The sequence below is a fragment of the Chrysemys picta genome, chromosome 8 (assembly GCF_011386835.1).
Source record: "Chrysemys picta bellii isolate R12L10 chromosome 8, ASM1138683v2, whole genome shotgun sequence".
Classification (NCBI taxonomy): domain Eukaryota; kingdom Metazoa; phylum Chordata; order Testudines; family Emydidae; genus Chrysemys; species Chrysemys picta.
In genome coordinates this window covers 104,338,534-104,353,855 of record NC_088798.1, presented here as the reverse complement: position 1 = coordinate 104,353,855, position 15,322 = coordinate 104,338,534, and the positions used below count along the sequence as shown (strand labels likewise).

At 46.3% G+C, this 15,322-nt stretch overlaps 2 protein-coding genes across 2 annotated transcripts in view; one reads left to right on the top strand and one right to left on the bottom strand.

The window, feature by feature from the left end:
* NDST1 (N-deacetylase and N-sulfotransferase 1) overlaps positions 1–1,299 on the bottom strand; it is a 78,655-nt gene extending 77,356 nt beyond the window's left edge. The window contains exon 1 of the mRNA XM_065556025.1: positions 1,027–1,299. The gene's annotated coding sequence lies outside the window, so the exon portion shown is untranslated. The remainder of the gene's footprint in view (positions 1–1,026) is intronic.
* RPS14 (ribosomal protein S14) lies at positions 1,287–8,222 on the top strand. The gene is made up of 5 exons (XM_008166469.4): positions 1,287–1,426; positions 4,052–4,202; positions 5,623–5,784; positions 6,818–6,894; positions 8,112–8,222. The coding sequence occupies exons 2-5, from the start codon at positions 4,054–4,056 to the stop codon at positions 8,177–8,179; spliced, it is 456 nt and encodes a 151-aa protein (XP_008164691.1). The 5' UTR covers positions 1,287–1,426; positions 4,052–4,053; the 3' UTR covers positions 8,180–8,222.
* Positions 8,223–15,322: the final 7,100 nt, after the last annotated feature.

The following is a 15,322-nucleotide window of genomic DNA, read 5'->3' as shown; positions in this document are numbered from 1 at the left end:
AATACTGGTTCTTGGGATGTTTACTGTATGCTCATTTTGGTTTGGTTTAATAAGGAAGGTTGCAAGAAAAAGAAACAAGAAGTGAAACAGTTGCTTGAGATAAGCCACCCCTGGTAACACTTCAGGGTTGTTAAGAGACAATGCTCGAGACATTAGTGGCGAAGATTCTATCTTTTGGCTCCAGCCAAGTTATAAAGCTTGTTTTGCCACGCAGGGGCACGGCTGGGAACCAGCAGCTCAAAAGGATCTCTGGTTGGTTAAAAAGCGATGCTCGCTCTCTAAGGGGGCAGCTGCCGAGACAGTTGTGAGGTGCTGTCCAGACTGAGACCAGCATCTGCTGGAGTGTCTGAAGAAACTAGACCCACTTGATCCATCATCACAGGCTGGGAGGGCTTTAGGTCAGACAGATGCGTGTGCAGACTGGTTTTAAAATCCTTTTCTCTACAGGGTCTACTGGTAAAATTAAACAATGTCCAGTCACCATAGCCACCACTGGTCACAGACTTTGCGGAAGCTGCTGGGCTGACAGTGGTGTCCCTTAGAGGGTGTCAAGTATCAGAGGGGTCGCCGTGTTAGTCTGGAGCTGTAAAAAGCAACAGAGAGTCCTGTGGCACTGTCAAGACTAACAGATGTATTGGAGCATAAGCTTTCGTGGGTGAATGCCCACTTCGTCGGATGCATGTCACCTTAGAGGGTGACCACCCAGCCCTTAATTTAAAACGGATACGTCCCATTTTAAACCTTAAACTGAAGCTTGCGCTAATTGCATTGTCCAATTGAGGGCAGTAGAAATGTACAGGAGAGACCAATACTGTACATGCTGCCCTACAGGAAGGGGCGTTCCCCTAAAACCTCCCTTGCAGGAAAGCGCTGTCCCTTGCTTTCCCATGTGGTTTTCCCCCTTATATTATTTCAATCCAGCAAAAGTGTCCCCCTCCCCTCCGTGAGGGAGCGACTGCACCCAGGCTCTGCCATGCACAGCTGGCCCCTGGCACTCACACATGGGGGACCCCTCGCCTCGCTCACCGCAAACCACGCAGACGTACTCGAGGCAGGCACCAAGCCGGAATGAGAACTCCGCCATCGCTGTGAGGGGCAAGAGCCCCTTCCCGTAGGGCGCCGCCATCTTTGTGCGGGGTAACGTTCGGGTCCCCTGGGCGCCGCCATGTTGGGGGTGGTACCGCTCGCGTCCCCAGACATACCTACGCGTGTTATTAATAATTAAATCGTTAAACATGATAAAACGCGCCTGACTAGAACGCTCAGCGCGCGGGTTTGGATTTTATAGCGAATGACGCCGATTGACGTGGATGTGGGCGCTTGACCCCACCCTCCGTCGAGGTAGCACTTCCGGGTGATGCTGACCTCTGCCCCCGTGACCCCTCCCTCTTCCTTTCCGGTGTTGGGTGCCCGAGAAGACGCACAAGTAAGTGGCCGGGCCTGGGTTTGGTGTCATCCGCTTCCATCCTCCCCGGGTGCGTCCCGCTGCGGCCTGTGCCGCCTGCAGCCGGCCTGCCCGGGCCCTTCCTCACCGATAGCGAGCCGGCGCGGCCGCCCGGCGGGTGGGGAGGAGGCCGGGGGAGCGGGGCCCTAGGCCGCGGGGAAGCCGGCGGCTAGAGTGGCCGAGCCGCCCGGCGGGTGGAGGGGCGGCGGGGGGAGCGGGGCGCTAGGCCGGGGGGAGCTGGAGTGGCCGAGTCGCCGGCGGTTTGCGGGCTGGCCAGGGCCGGCGGGAGGCTTTGTTTATCTTTCGCCCCGATTATGCAGCGGGTGGGTCCGGGCTGGGGTCCCGAACCACTCTCCGCTCGAGGCGGCTTCCCCCGGCCTGGGAGCGCAGCGGGGCTGTTGGGGGCAGGGAAGAAGCTTGTAGGAGAGCGCCTCCGCCAAGCGGGATGCGGGGAGGGAGGATAACAGCCCCGTGTGGTTTGGGACATGGGGCTTGTATCGCGGGATGGGGGGGGGATCCTGTCCTAGACTCAGCACAGGAGGGGGGGAGGCTGAGGTTCACTGTATATGTATGGTGGGGCACACCTGCCCTCCAGTGCTGCACACAAGTGGTTTCCAAGCACCCCAGTCACTCACGTGTCTCTTCACAATCAGAAATCCCTCTGGATGGAGGAGAGAGGGCCACAGTAGTGTTCAGTGTTTATGAGTGGGGATGCAAAATGTGTCAGTCACTTCATTAGACACTTGACTGGGCAAAGAGCTCTGCTGAACCGGGCCTAAAAACAGTACTTCTGATTTGTGCCAAATAGATATGATAGATAGCTATGGCCAAATTAATCCCTGTTATAACTTCATATATTAATAGGTTTACACCCTGAATAAACTTTGCCTTTTTAATCTAATCTCTTATGTGAGGGACAGACAATAGTTATCACTACATTCAGTTAAGCTTGAGGAAACCCCAGTTTATTAACTAAGTTTTATACCAATTTTAGACCTAGGAGAGCTGTTACATGAAGGATAAGTGGTTTAGTTTTAAGTTAACACATCAGGATTTTTTTAGGGTGCCTTTGAGGTTATGCTTAATGATCTACTGAGGGACATCACAGTGTCTAGTCTAGTGCTATACTGCGCACATCCCAAAGTGGTCTGTTGATTGGTCTAATGCTGGTGTTCTTTTTATTTCCAGCTGCTGAAAGTATTAAATATTATTTTCCATGCTGTGGCTATAGATATTATTTGATTGTAAATGGGAGAGGAGGTGGGTCATAAAGTTGCAAATGGGAGTGGAAGTGACCATGAGACAATTTATCTGAAATGTGGTCCACACACTATGAACAATTCAGGGAATCCTGTCACCACATCACTCTTGTATGTTTCCATAGCCAGAATGTTGGCAGAAAAGAGAGACTTAGGTTGCCTAGGTTAGTTGAAAGTTTTCTAGAGGAATTCACAGAGGATTTCCTGCATCCATCTACACTTGTTCTGGGTTTAAAGGAGGTATTGGAGATGCTACTGGTAAACACAGGACTGGGAGTCAGGATTCCTGAATTCTATTCCTGGCTGTGCTTCCAACTCTTAACTGTGGGCAAGTTAGAAGTCTCTCTGCCTTAATTAACCAGTCTGTAAAATGAGAATAATACCATACCGATTTGAGGCCCCATGAAAGTGGTTCTATTTATCTGTATTATCATAGGGCATAAAGGCTTCCACCCAGATTAAAGCGCTATTGTGCACTTCATATGTACGTTGGGAGAAGCCGCGCCTCCTCCATGGAGTTTACAATCTAGGGCAAGAGGCAATCGTAGGCAGGTAACAAAGGCAGTGAGGTGAAGGGCCGTACCCCAAATCAGACAGCAGATCAGTGGCAGTATTGGGAATGGAATCCAGTGCTTCTGATGGAGGGCTGATTATGCACATGATGATTTTAACTGCACGGTTGCCGTCCAGGCTCTCTTTCACGTTAAGCCTTGTGTGGAAATGCAGCAGTGGGCAATGTTTATGGCGCTGCTGTTAAAATTTCCGAGAGATTAAGAGTGGCAATGGCATACACCTCTACCCCGATATGACGCGATATAACACGAATTCGGATATAATGCGGTAAAGCAGTGCTCCGGGGCGGGGCGAGGCTGCGCACTCCGGTGGATCAAAGCAAGTTCAATATAACGTGGGTTCACCTATAACACGGTAAGATTTTTTGGCTCCCGAGGACAGCGTTATATCAAGGTAGAGATGTATAATAAAGCCAGTCTGATCTCCAGATTATTTAATATACTAAAATGTGGAAAGTGAGCCTAATGCTCTTCCAAAGGGTTAAACGAGCTAGTTTTACTGATGAATGGGTTGCCTGGTCCTCTTCAGTCTCTGGAATGTCCTGTATTCCAAACAAATAGATTACTGGTGCATGTCTCATCTGTATTGATTAGTAGCCAGTTCGACTGCAAAATGCCTATTGTGTTGATTTAAATACCCTTAAAAAGTAACTTCCCCTTCATAGGAGTATAAAGGACCAGAGACACATGGCTCCTGTGTAATTCCAGAGAAAGAACTATCTTTATTGCTCCATTTCATGACAGCATGTAACTCCCGCTCTTATTTCCCCTCTCAGAAATGGCACCGCGTAAGGGTAAGGAGAAGAAGGAAGAGCAGGTCATCAGCTTGGGACCGCAGGTTGCCGAAGGGGAAAACGTTTTTGGCGTCTGCCATATCTTCGCTTCCTTCAATGACACTTTTGTCCATGTAACTGATCTCTCTGGCAAGTGAGTACTGAATGTTGGTGACATCAATACCATATAAGGCTCTATATTACTTACCTTCCCTTGGTATCGTCCTTACATGCTTTTAAAATTTAAATTGTGCATGTGTAACAGTTATTTTGGTTCAATAACCCAAGCTGTTTTCACTCACCTTTATCCTTAAGGATAAAGTCTGTGCCCAGTATATGTGGATAAGCATCATATCATACACTTACCTGTTGAACTTACCTAGTTGCTATCTAACTGATTCTTCTAGGTCTTGGCTACAGGAGAGGGTTGCACTGGTTAAACTAGAAGAAAACCCCATATAGAAATCCTTATTTTGGTTTGAGTGGCTTATTTCAATATAGCTTAAGTAGGTAAGGCATCAGCTTAAGCTAAATTGATGTAAGTTTCTCTTGAACTGAACTATGCAGGGCTTTGCACTCTAATCTTCTGAGCAGAAGGCAGTGGAGTATTAAAAGGAGTCAACGGGGATATATACCCGACACTTCTAATGCTGCTTCTTACAAAACACATGGAGGTACCATCACATAAAATGTCCAGATGTACATCTGAGTTGAAATAAGTGTTTACAGAAAGGGGGATTAGCATCGCCACTCTACAAAAGAGATGACCTTTAAAGTGCTTGACAATGTCTACCATATCAGGAGCAGGCGTTTCCATTTGCCTTCTTGGTTATTTAGTAAAGATCGTTCTAAAATATATAATCCAGTTCAACCACAAGACATTGGGCTTGATGCTCAGAATTTTATGGCCTGTGTTATTCGGGAGGTCAGACTAGATGATCGTGTGATCCTAACATTTATTAATCTATAAACTTTGGTGCTCAGGTGACACCATACAGAAGACTTGTAACAGGGTTTTTAATTGAAACTTGTTGGGCCATCTTTCACTGTCTTCTATTTTTGCTCAGTGAATGAGACCTAAGAGTTAAGGCATATCTATATGAGAAAGTTGCATTGATCTGACTTAATATATCAGTTTAAAATCACATTTTTAGATCTGTGTAAAGACTGTATGGTTAATTAAACCTGTTCAAAAGGCTGTATGGAGATGCTTATTTTGGTTTAGCATAAGTCAATTAGGAACAAGATAAACCGGAATAAAGTACCGTTTAAACACAATAAGTGTCCACACAGGGCTTTGCCCAAGTTTAACAAATTCTGTTAGTAATTTATACATTAAAACAGTGCAATTTTTATATGTAAAAAGGGCCTTGCTCCCTTCAGAAATGACCTTAGAAAATGTAAGATGGATTCATATTAATGGTTGTCACATGGCAACTTATGAACTGGTAAATATATCAAATGAAATTATTTTGTCATTTGAATCTCTTGCTTCTGTAAGGCTTGCAGGTTGTGATCAGGCGCTTTCCTGAATATTGCTTTTGGCCACGTACAAAGAGGTATTGTCTTTTCAGGGAAACGATCTGCCGAGTGACTGGTGGTATGAAGGTGAAGGCCGACAGAGACGAGTCTTCGCCCTATGCTGCTATGTTGGCAGCCCAGGATGTTGCCCAGCGGTGCAAGGAGCTGGGCATTACTGCGCTTCACATCAAGCTGCGAGCCACAGGTGGAAATAGGTGTGTGTGGCAGGCTCTGCTTTGACATACATAAATGTTGTACAGCTGTGAGATAGTGCTTGGGTCCTGTCGGTGACTAAATGCTAGGTTATGCTCATCAGGCGGCCCAGAGTGAAATAAGGTCTTGCAGTTTTCACACAATCCTGCAATCGCACTTCAGTTGTTGCTATCGCAATTTTAATGTGGGCAGCTGTTCTTCTACAACACTGCTATTGAGAGCAGCAGGGAGAGAACTTGTATCTCAAACACGCTCTAGCATTATTTTATTCCACGCATCTTTGCAAACTTGATGCATTTTTTGTGTGTAGGTGGGGCTTGTTCTGTTAGCAGAAACAACTCCATGTTTAGAGGTGTACATTTTCAGTTGGTGAAACATGTGAAAGCCCTGGTCCACTGATCCATGGAGATAATATTCACAGGACTAACATTAGTTCAGTTCAGCTCTGACCTGAAGGAGCCATGCTTATAATGGGCTGTATTTTAGTTGATACGTTAAGAACTAGTTAGATTGGGAAGGTATGGGTCATTCTACATAGTATCATGCTAGTCTGTATTCACAAAAACAACAAGGAGTCTGGCGGCACCTTAAAGACTAACAGATTTATTTGGGCATAAGCTTTCGTGGGTAAAAAACCTCACTTCTTCAGATGTGAACGTTACAGATGCAGGCATTATATGTTTCATGTTGTACTTGGAAGGGAATTCACTATTGTATCCGTGTAATGGCAGGAAAGATCATGTTTGATATTAAACTTTATTGACATCTCTTCTGCCCCCTTGTCAGGGGTGCACTTACCAGGTATATTCAGAATTGCATTGAGGTATATTCTGCTGGCTGTTACTGTCCTTGCCATATACATGGGTTAGACAAAAAGGGACGCAGCTAATAAGAGTTCCAGGATTTTCAAATTCTGGATAAAGGATAAAATGACTTAAGCTACATGTTGTTTCCTTGGGAACGGTGTGTATTCAGCTTCGGCTGTTTGGTGAACGCTTCTCTGGCCTGATCTGTTGCCTGTTTTATTATTTCCAGGACCAAGACTCCTGGACCTGGTGCCCAGTCAGCCCTCAGAGCTCTAGCTCGTTCTGGAATGAAGATTGGGCGCATTGGTAAGTGGTGTGCATATGGGGTATTTTAGACAAATAATGGGAAATTAGTATCTGTTCCCTGCAGGGCTTTGGAGCGGAGCCCGGAGCAGTGGAGCTGCAGGTTTTTGCCTGGAGCTGGAGCGGAGCCAGAGCACAGCTCCAAAGCCCTGGTTCCCTGCATCGAAACCCTGTCACCAAAATAACTCTGTGCGGATGCATCTGTTGTTATTTAATACCCTGAGTTACATGATGGCCAGGTCTGAGATTTATTCCCTGTTGGTCCTACAGAACCCAAGCTTGACCATCAGACATATTGAAATCCACCTGGTCACTTGTGCTTTTTGCCTGAGGGTGCTGAGTTTCCTTTAATTTGATGTGTATGTTCCTCGAGGAGCTGGAGCACTTTCAAATTAAATAAGAACCCATCAGCAAGTGGCATGAGTTTTCAGTGTGGGCTAAGGATTGGGAACTAACTGCAAGTTGTGTATGCTAAACTGCAGTTGTATAGCAAGATCGTGATGGGCCTCTGGTTTAGACTCACTGACGCTTTGCAGTAGCTGGAAGGTCTCCGGCCGTGATTTACTGGGGTGAAAGTCCCAAAAGGTGCTGCCGAAAATGCCTTCTCAGTGTTCAAAGAAACCTATGGAAGGACTGTGGTGTACATCGATCTCCTGTAGGAGCTTGTCTTGCAAGCAGGGGCTGCCTGTTGCTGCTGTGGAAGTCATGTGACCTACAGTCTGTAGTTTCCTGTGATGCGCCATTTCAGTGTGGATTTTCCATATTATAAATGTTACAAATGTGGAAACCCTGCCACACACGAGTCAACGCGCAAGTGAAATATTGTACCTCCTGCACATCATTTCCTAGGCCGCCTCCTGAGAGGAAGTGGGGGTGTTTCCTGCTCCTTGCAAGAAAGGCTTGGGTTTTCTGTGAGGAAAGGTGGCCGCTGGGAAGCAAATGTTGATTTGGCATTATAATGCCCCTTGCGCACTCAAAGCGGAGTAAAAAATTATTTTGCCTTTTATACTAAATCCTCTTATCGTTAAAGTTAGATCCTACTAAAGGCCGGTCATTGTGTGAGGATACATTATTAGCATGTGAAGCCAATGCAGTTCTTCACTGCTGAGGTCTGGGGTAGTGGATGGGTGGTGTCTGGCAGGGTACATTTTCTGTACCCTGGAAAGCTGTTTGAAGCAACCTGCCATCATGAATGGTAATGTGTAACTTTCTTTCCACAGAGGATGTCACCCCCATCCCCTCTGACAGCACTCGCAGAAAGGGTGGTCGCCGGGGTCGTCGTCTGTAAACCGTGGCTGGCTTTTGTTTCATCATTAAATCTCTCAACGAAATTTCTGCTCTCGTTTGTGTTCTCTTAACACGAGCTCTGATCAGAGGGCTAGCGTTCGGTGTCGTGTGTCCTTTGGTTGTCATTTGAAAGCCCTGTGGTTGTAATGTCTTGTTTTCATGGAAACATTCAGAAGTCTGAATTACATACACAGATAGCTTGATCTCGGAAGATAGGTGTCCTGCTTATCTTCACGCAGCTACACCAGGGGTGCCGTATTTGTGTATAAACTGGTAGAGCAGTTTAAAGGCACTCTAAAATGACAGCCCCAGCAGACGTTCTATGGCATGTTATACTTCCAGTTACATTTCTGTGAAAAATACTCTCTTCCTTGTAATTTTGTGCTCCCTGCTGTCCTATTTACCCTTCACTAATTCCTGTCATGATCGTATGGAAGGTATGCTCTCATCTGTGCTAAATGCATATCCCGGGTGTCAGCCCAGGGAGGTTTAAAAGCAAAGTGCCTACGTTCTGTGACTGTGAAGCCCCCTCCACATTGAAAGGTGTTACCTATCATTGGGGGACTCTGTTTAAAGCTTGAAGATAATCGTCCTAATATCATCGGACAACGCCCCACTCCTTTGTTCTACCAGTGTCAGGGTGACGTCCAAAATGGCTTCTGATACCCTGCTACCTTCGTTGCTATATATGTGTTTCAAACAAGTTGTCCTCAAAAGCTCCATGTCCTGGGAGTTTTGTTCTTGCCCCTCTCCCAGTATAATAGCCTTTATTTGGAAATTGCATTTATTTTATGCTGTCCCAAGCGTGCTGCAGGTTGTTGTGAAGATTCATAACGACGGTAGACGTAGCACGGAGCTAGTGGATTCGACAGGTGGATGTGGCAGTTGGAGCTTTTTTGGTCCCTAAGAGGCAGTTACAGCCTTCGATACTGTGGAAAAGATGTCTCATTTTTCCCCTCTCGAGCAGAAGTGGATTCAAATTTGAAGGAGCAGGGTTTGAATTCTTCCTTCCACTCCTAAGCAAACCTTAACAGTAACTACATGCCCTACTGAACAAATACCTCCTGATTTTTGCCACCAGCAATAGCAGACAAGTATGTTAACTTGAAGCTACTGCTAAAATTCAGCAGTGAAATAGTTAATGTCACCATTTCAAGTATCATTAGACTTGAGAATCAATGTCTCCATTGAAATAAAAGGGGCAGTTTGTAAGTCTGAGTTGTTTAGTTGAAAGCTTAGATTTCGAAGCACTATTATGCAGCAAACTCAAGAGTAATTTAAGTGATTAAGACTCATGATATACATGAGGCCCTACATATTGGAGACATGGACTCAGAAATTCAAGTGTTGTGGTCTCCTGTGAGACCTCGGCCTGCCTTTGAACCTTTAGGTTTGAGAATGAACATAGAAAGATGGAGCTGCTTTCACATATACCCTTGCCAGCTTTGGCTCTTAAAACACTAGTGTCCCATAAGAGGATTTGTCCTTGGCCTCTCCCTTCCTCAGATACTGGAGAGGACCCTTTGGCTGCAGGTAGACAGAAGTGTCCAGTTCTCAGAGTGAATCCCATTTCCAGCTAATTGGCTAGCCGTGGTTCTGAGTCCGAACCAGTACGTAGCACTGCCCTGCGGCCCCTTGGGGCTCTGTGTTGGCTCCCAACTCAGTGCGTCTCTCCTTACACTGCAGGGGCTGCCATTTAAATGGTGGAGAAGAGACGCTTAGGACTGAAGCCACCGCTGGGCTTTATTTTTGTTAATAGCCTTTGTTCAAAACCAACTCTAGCGCTGCAACTTTGCAGACCCTTTGTCCTGACTTCTTGGGAATGATCTGCTGACAGTGCCACTTTATCAAGTCCAGCGTCTTTCCTGTGGACTGTTACTTTAATAGCTGATGTTCTTGGAATTCCCCTTTGCATGAAACATCCCTGGATGGGCACTAGCGTCTCCCCTGACACGGCCAAACTGTCCTTTGTAGCTTCATACGTATCACTGTTACACGGAAAGGCTTTTAGAAATAAAGGTTCTGTCCTGTTTCTTTTAGAGTTTTATTTGTAGGCACAATGACTAGCAGCATTTGAAGTTGATAAAGTCTCCGAATTCCACTGTTGGGAACCAGCCAAGGAATGAAGCTGAACATTAATGCTATTCCAGCCAGTGAGAAATTAGCCGTGGCCTGATGTCGGAAGTTACCAGGCAGAAGGGTGCTCAGAAAGAACAGAAAAGTAGATGTGCTCAGAGGAGGTTCAGGGAGCTGGGTGCCTTGTATCAGAGAAAGAGAAGAAAGGATAAACCAGTTAATAATTCTAAACAGCCTATGCTTGCTGATGTGAGACAGTCTATTGGAATCCCCATTCCTATTGGGCAATGATTTAGCCCCTTCTCAGGAAAAAACAATCCCACACACGTACGTTGGGACAGATGGATGCTTGGCTTTGGAATTTAAATACATATGACATGCAGCTGTTCTGAAATTCACTGCGCAATTCTCCCCCTCCCCCCCCCCGTTTCCCCCCCCCCCCCCCCCAATCAGCTCTATATGCCAGTTACTTAGAAACCGTTCCCAGCTGATAAAGTACTACTGCTATTTGGGTCTAGAAGTTACATGAAGCATCTAACTCTGGGATTCGGCAGTGGCCCTGTTTGCCCATTAATTCTACTGCCACAGATGTGTTGGTTTTTAAATGTAACTTTGATTTGGATACACAAGCTTTTGGAGTACACGCGTGTCTCTGATTGGGTTTGGCAGTTTGATTCTAATGAATAATTTGGTGCACATACACAGCAACGGTTGCAGAGTTACTCGGCAAGGTGAGGGGGAATTGTTGCCATTTGACAATGGGGGGGGGGGATGAAGGCCTGAGAGCGGTTAAGTCACTTGCACGCATTGACTTGGAGAGCCTTTTTAGCATCAATCTGAAACAACCCGGGTGTCTTGTGTCAGAGTTTGTAGGGTGTGCTGCATGGTGCGGGGTCTGCCCTCCAGGGGTTAAATGCAGTGTGTTCATAATCTTCCTGGTTTTGCCTTAAACAAGATGTGGGGAAGAGATTTCAAAGGCACTCAATCCCTGAGCTGAATGTACTGATTTTGGGGGTAGCAGAGGGGGTGTTGTTTAGGTCTGTTGAGTTAGTTGTGTGTCAAGCCAGTCAGCCATGGCTTAGCTACCGGTGCTCACTTCTCGTTTTGTGCTTGAGGGTGGTGGCTCAGATGAAAATTCACCCTTGGTGGCAGTCGCCACAAATCCAGAAAAGGGACCTTACTTTTTATTACACTTACTGATGGTAAGTGGGAGTACTCCAGGGCAGCAGCATCTTACCTGTCTTATTATTTATTACTAGGATCCCCAGTCGAGGGTCAGGCCCCCATTGTGCTCGATGCTGGACAGACAGGTAACAAAGATAACCGTCTTTTTTCTCCAGAACTCTCAATCTACAACTAAATAAGGGACCAAATGCAAGGTTCTGTCTCAGTCCTTGCTCAGGCAAAATTCCCATTCACTTTCATGTGTCGGTCTGAGCAAAGAACTCAGGATTTGGCTTAATAATCATGAATCTTCAGAAAAGAAATCAGACCTGGGCTGGTCTGTGAAGTGTTTCCTTGTGTCTCTGACATAAGGCCTAGTGGCCTAGGAGCACTTGTTACTGCATCTGCAATAGGAGACTGAACTTCTCGCCTCTCACGTCAGACGCTTCTCTCTCTCACCTCCAGACATTGGCCCAGTCTGTGACATCTCCCTGGCCTCTGGTCTGAACAGCACTCATGTGCATTGTAACATACCCACTCACTTGAGTCTATGGAAACCCCAGAGAGCAGAAGTAACAAATGAGGAAGAGGAACCGAGTTGCTGGGGAGTTCCCGTTTCTGTAGGGAGGTTGAGCAGAAATTTGGGCTGCTCCTAATTGGCTGTCTAGTTCCTGGCCCTGCTAACCTGGCGTTCTGTAGGCAAGGTCATCCGTGGCTCCTGGAGGGTGAGCCTTGCCTTGATGACGACTAGTCCCATCAGCCATGATCAGATGACACCTGCAGCGGAGAAGAAGTGAGGTGACTAAATGAACAGCCCGAGGAGAGCTCTGCAGAACGTGTTGGCTCTAACTACAGCTGTCGCAATATCCCCGTCTATGATCCTGTCAGATTTTGCAAGCTAAGCAGCCTCAGGCCTGGCTGTATTTGGACAGGAGACCCGTGTGATGCAGCAAATTCGGTGGCAATACAGTAGGTGTCAGACAAACAACCCAGCACCGTGTTATGGACCCTATGGAGTGCAGCTCTGGGTGAGACCTTTGGGATGAGGCATAAATTAGAGGTGAAGATCCCATAGCCCTGTTAAATCCATTGTCCTGCCTACCTAAATTCCTCCTGTAGTTTCAATTGGACACAGATTCCAAATACATCATTGGCAGGGAAAGTCATTCAAGCAGGGCCAAAGTGGGAAGAGGAAAGAATGCCTCTGTCTGAGGAAGAGGCATAAAATGCACTCCTACCCAGCACAAAGCTTCATACTATGTTCGGGATTTCTCCCCCAGTTCCAGCTGTCTTGACCGGCCCTTCTTGATTCTGCGGCAATCTGTGCTCTCTGCCATCGCTCCCAAGCCCTCTTTCCGGTACTTCATCACCTGCTGTCTAGTGTTGCTATGTACCACATCGCGCCTTCGTCTTTTGGTTTCAGTCCGAGTTGGACTGAATCCTTAGCTGCTGTCTTCCAGCCTCGGGATAGCTGCATTTCATGAGTGGGTGAAGTGAACTCGCTATATCCCTTATCTCTAAGGTGCCTTGTGCTTTCATGTTCATTCCTGCTGGAATTACACTTAAAAGTAAACCAGGCATCACGTAGAGTTTCAGGATACATGGCTTTGCCCAGGCTGAATAAACTATGAAATCCTGGGTCCCTAGCTGCCTGGCTAGATTTCTCTGTGTCCTTTTGTCAAAAAGCCCCTGACCGCCAGGGAGTCCAATGTTTTTGCTGCTTCTGTTGGGGAAGTGTAATGACCCTCTTCAAGCCATGTAAAGTGCTCTCTAATGGGTGTCTGATGAATGGGTTTAATAATGATGATGTGTTGAGATCCTCTGATGAAGGGTGCTGTAGAAGTGCAAAATATTATAATCAGTGTAAATTAAAAAAACTGTCAATGCAACATTGTGATGAAGATTTTAAATGCTCAGAGTAACTGCTCCAACAGCAGCTGGTACTCGGTGCCCACGCTGACATGGGACATTTTCTTCTTATGTCTTAATGTAAAGAACGTGCCTGAACCAACCTGCAAAACCCATTTGCCCCGAACGTTGGGGAAGTTTGGATTTTGAGCCAAGCGCTGCAGAACTTGGAGCTTCTTTCTAATAGGTCGGTTTGTGGGTGACCTCATCAGTTGCAAGGTAGAAACGTAATTTGGGAGTCTGTTTTGAAACCTGCTTTAATACCAATTGCTGATGAACTCTGTGTTGAGCAAGTGGAACTTGGGCAGAGTCCATCCCCACATCCATGCGCACCAGGCCTGCTGCTTTCAGTGGGAGTTGTGCATGCGTATCTAAGCACAGAGCTGGCCTTTTGCAATAGGACACTGCTCCTCCAGCGTTCAGCAAGCTCCCTGCTGGGATGCACTTGTTCCTAGGACAGCTGTTCAGTCCATTAGCCTCCTAATTATTTCCCTCCCCAGATAATGCGGAGTTGCTCCATGTGCTTTCACCTGGGAGAAAAAGCAAATAGGACTGTGTAGAAAAGCATGTCGGATGCTTTCTCCATGTGTGATGTGCCCAAGTAATGGTTTCTGAGAGGATTATAAAACAGGAATGTCTTGGCTTTCGTGTAGTTGAAATCTCATAAGTAACCTTAGTGTAATGTTCTGATTTAATTTCCTAAGTCTTCTAAAACGGCTTGAACGCTGAAATGCTCCAGTTATTCTTATTTGAATGTATAATCCCTGAATAAATGCCACTATGTTGATCTTAAGTGTTCAGTGCCTCAGATATCCTCTCATACACTAGATGTATTGCTGGATCTTGGTGTATTAAAAAGTTAATAGAAAATGCTCTTTTGCATGTGCATAAAACACAGCTTTAAATACTGATAATTTAGGCTCCAGTGCTGCAAAGACTGATTTACGTGAGAAATCCTTACTCCCACGACCAGTGCTGTTAGCTGCTGGGGGACTTCTTGTGTGTGTAGTGCTTATCCCTGCGAGTAAGGATTTGCAGCATTGGGTCCTGACCAAATCAAATCTTTTCAGACAAGTCAGTTTCATTATTTCTGGCTACGGGCCAGATTTTCCAAAGCGCTTGGCACCCACCTGTTTCCATTGCTGGTCTGGGGCGCTCCTGGGTGCTTTGTGCACGTCCCAAAACCCGGCCCCATTCTGTCATGGTCTGGAGGCACAGCGCTTTGTGAAATCTCAGGCAAGTTGAAGTATGGAAAAGAAGCCACTTTAAGTGATATAATTGCAAAAAGGCACTTGTACCTGCTTTACATATTTCCCCCCACCTTTGACAGACTGAAACGTTAGCCAAACTGAACATGTGCTGAGAGCAACCTGGCAGGGGTTAGCCCAAAGAGTAACTTATTACTTTTCAAATAAAAGCCCTTCCCCCCTTTAAATAAAAAGTAGTAACTCTTCCACTAAACCTCTAGCATGGCTAGTCCAACCCTAATCACGTGTAAGTGAGCAGAATCTAAAGAGTGACTGGGTGTGTCCTTAGTGCCGATCCGTTTCCATTTCCCCCAGTAACCCTTTTGCAAGTGGTAGGATGAAATATGTAAAAGCTAAGGGCCAGGCCCTCAGCTAGTGAACCAGCAGAACTCCACTGGAGTCAATGGAGTGATACCAGTTTACACTGGCTGAGGATCTGGCCCCAAAAGTGAAATGCTGCCCTAAGACGCTTGTGCAGGGCCCCAGGTATGTAGCTCAAAAGGCAAAGTCCGCCTCTAAGCCATTATGTGTGTCTGCGTTTGTGTTAAATATTGCAGAGTTCACAATTCGTCCTGATTCGATGCAAAATCTCTTGCCTCAGAACTGATCTGGGAGAGGGAAATGTTGCCTGTTTCACCCTGAATGGCCTCTTTCAACATATGCTACAATCTGTTCCACCTTGTATTTCGCTGGGACATCGGGAGCACCTTTCCCAGACCTAAAGAAGAGGATTAGCTTTTCTCTCTCTC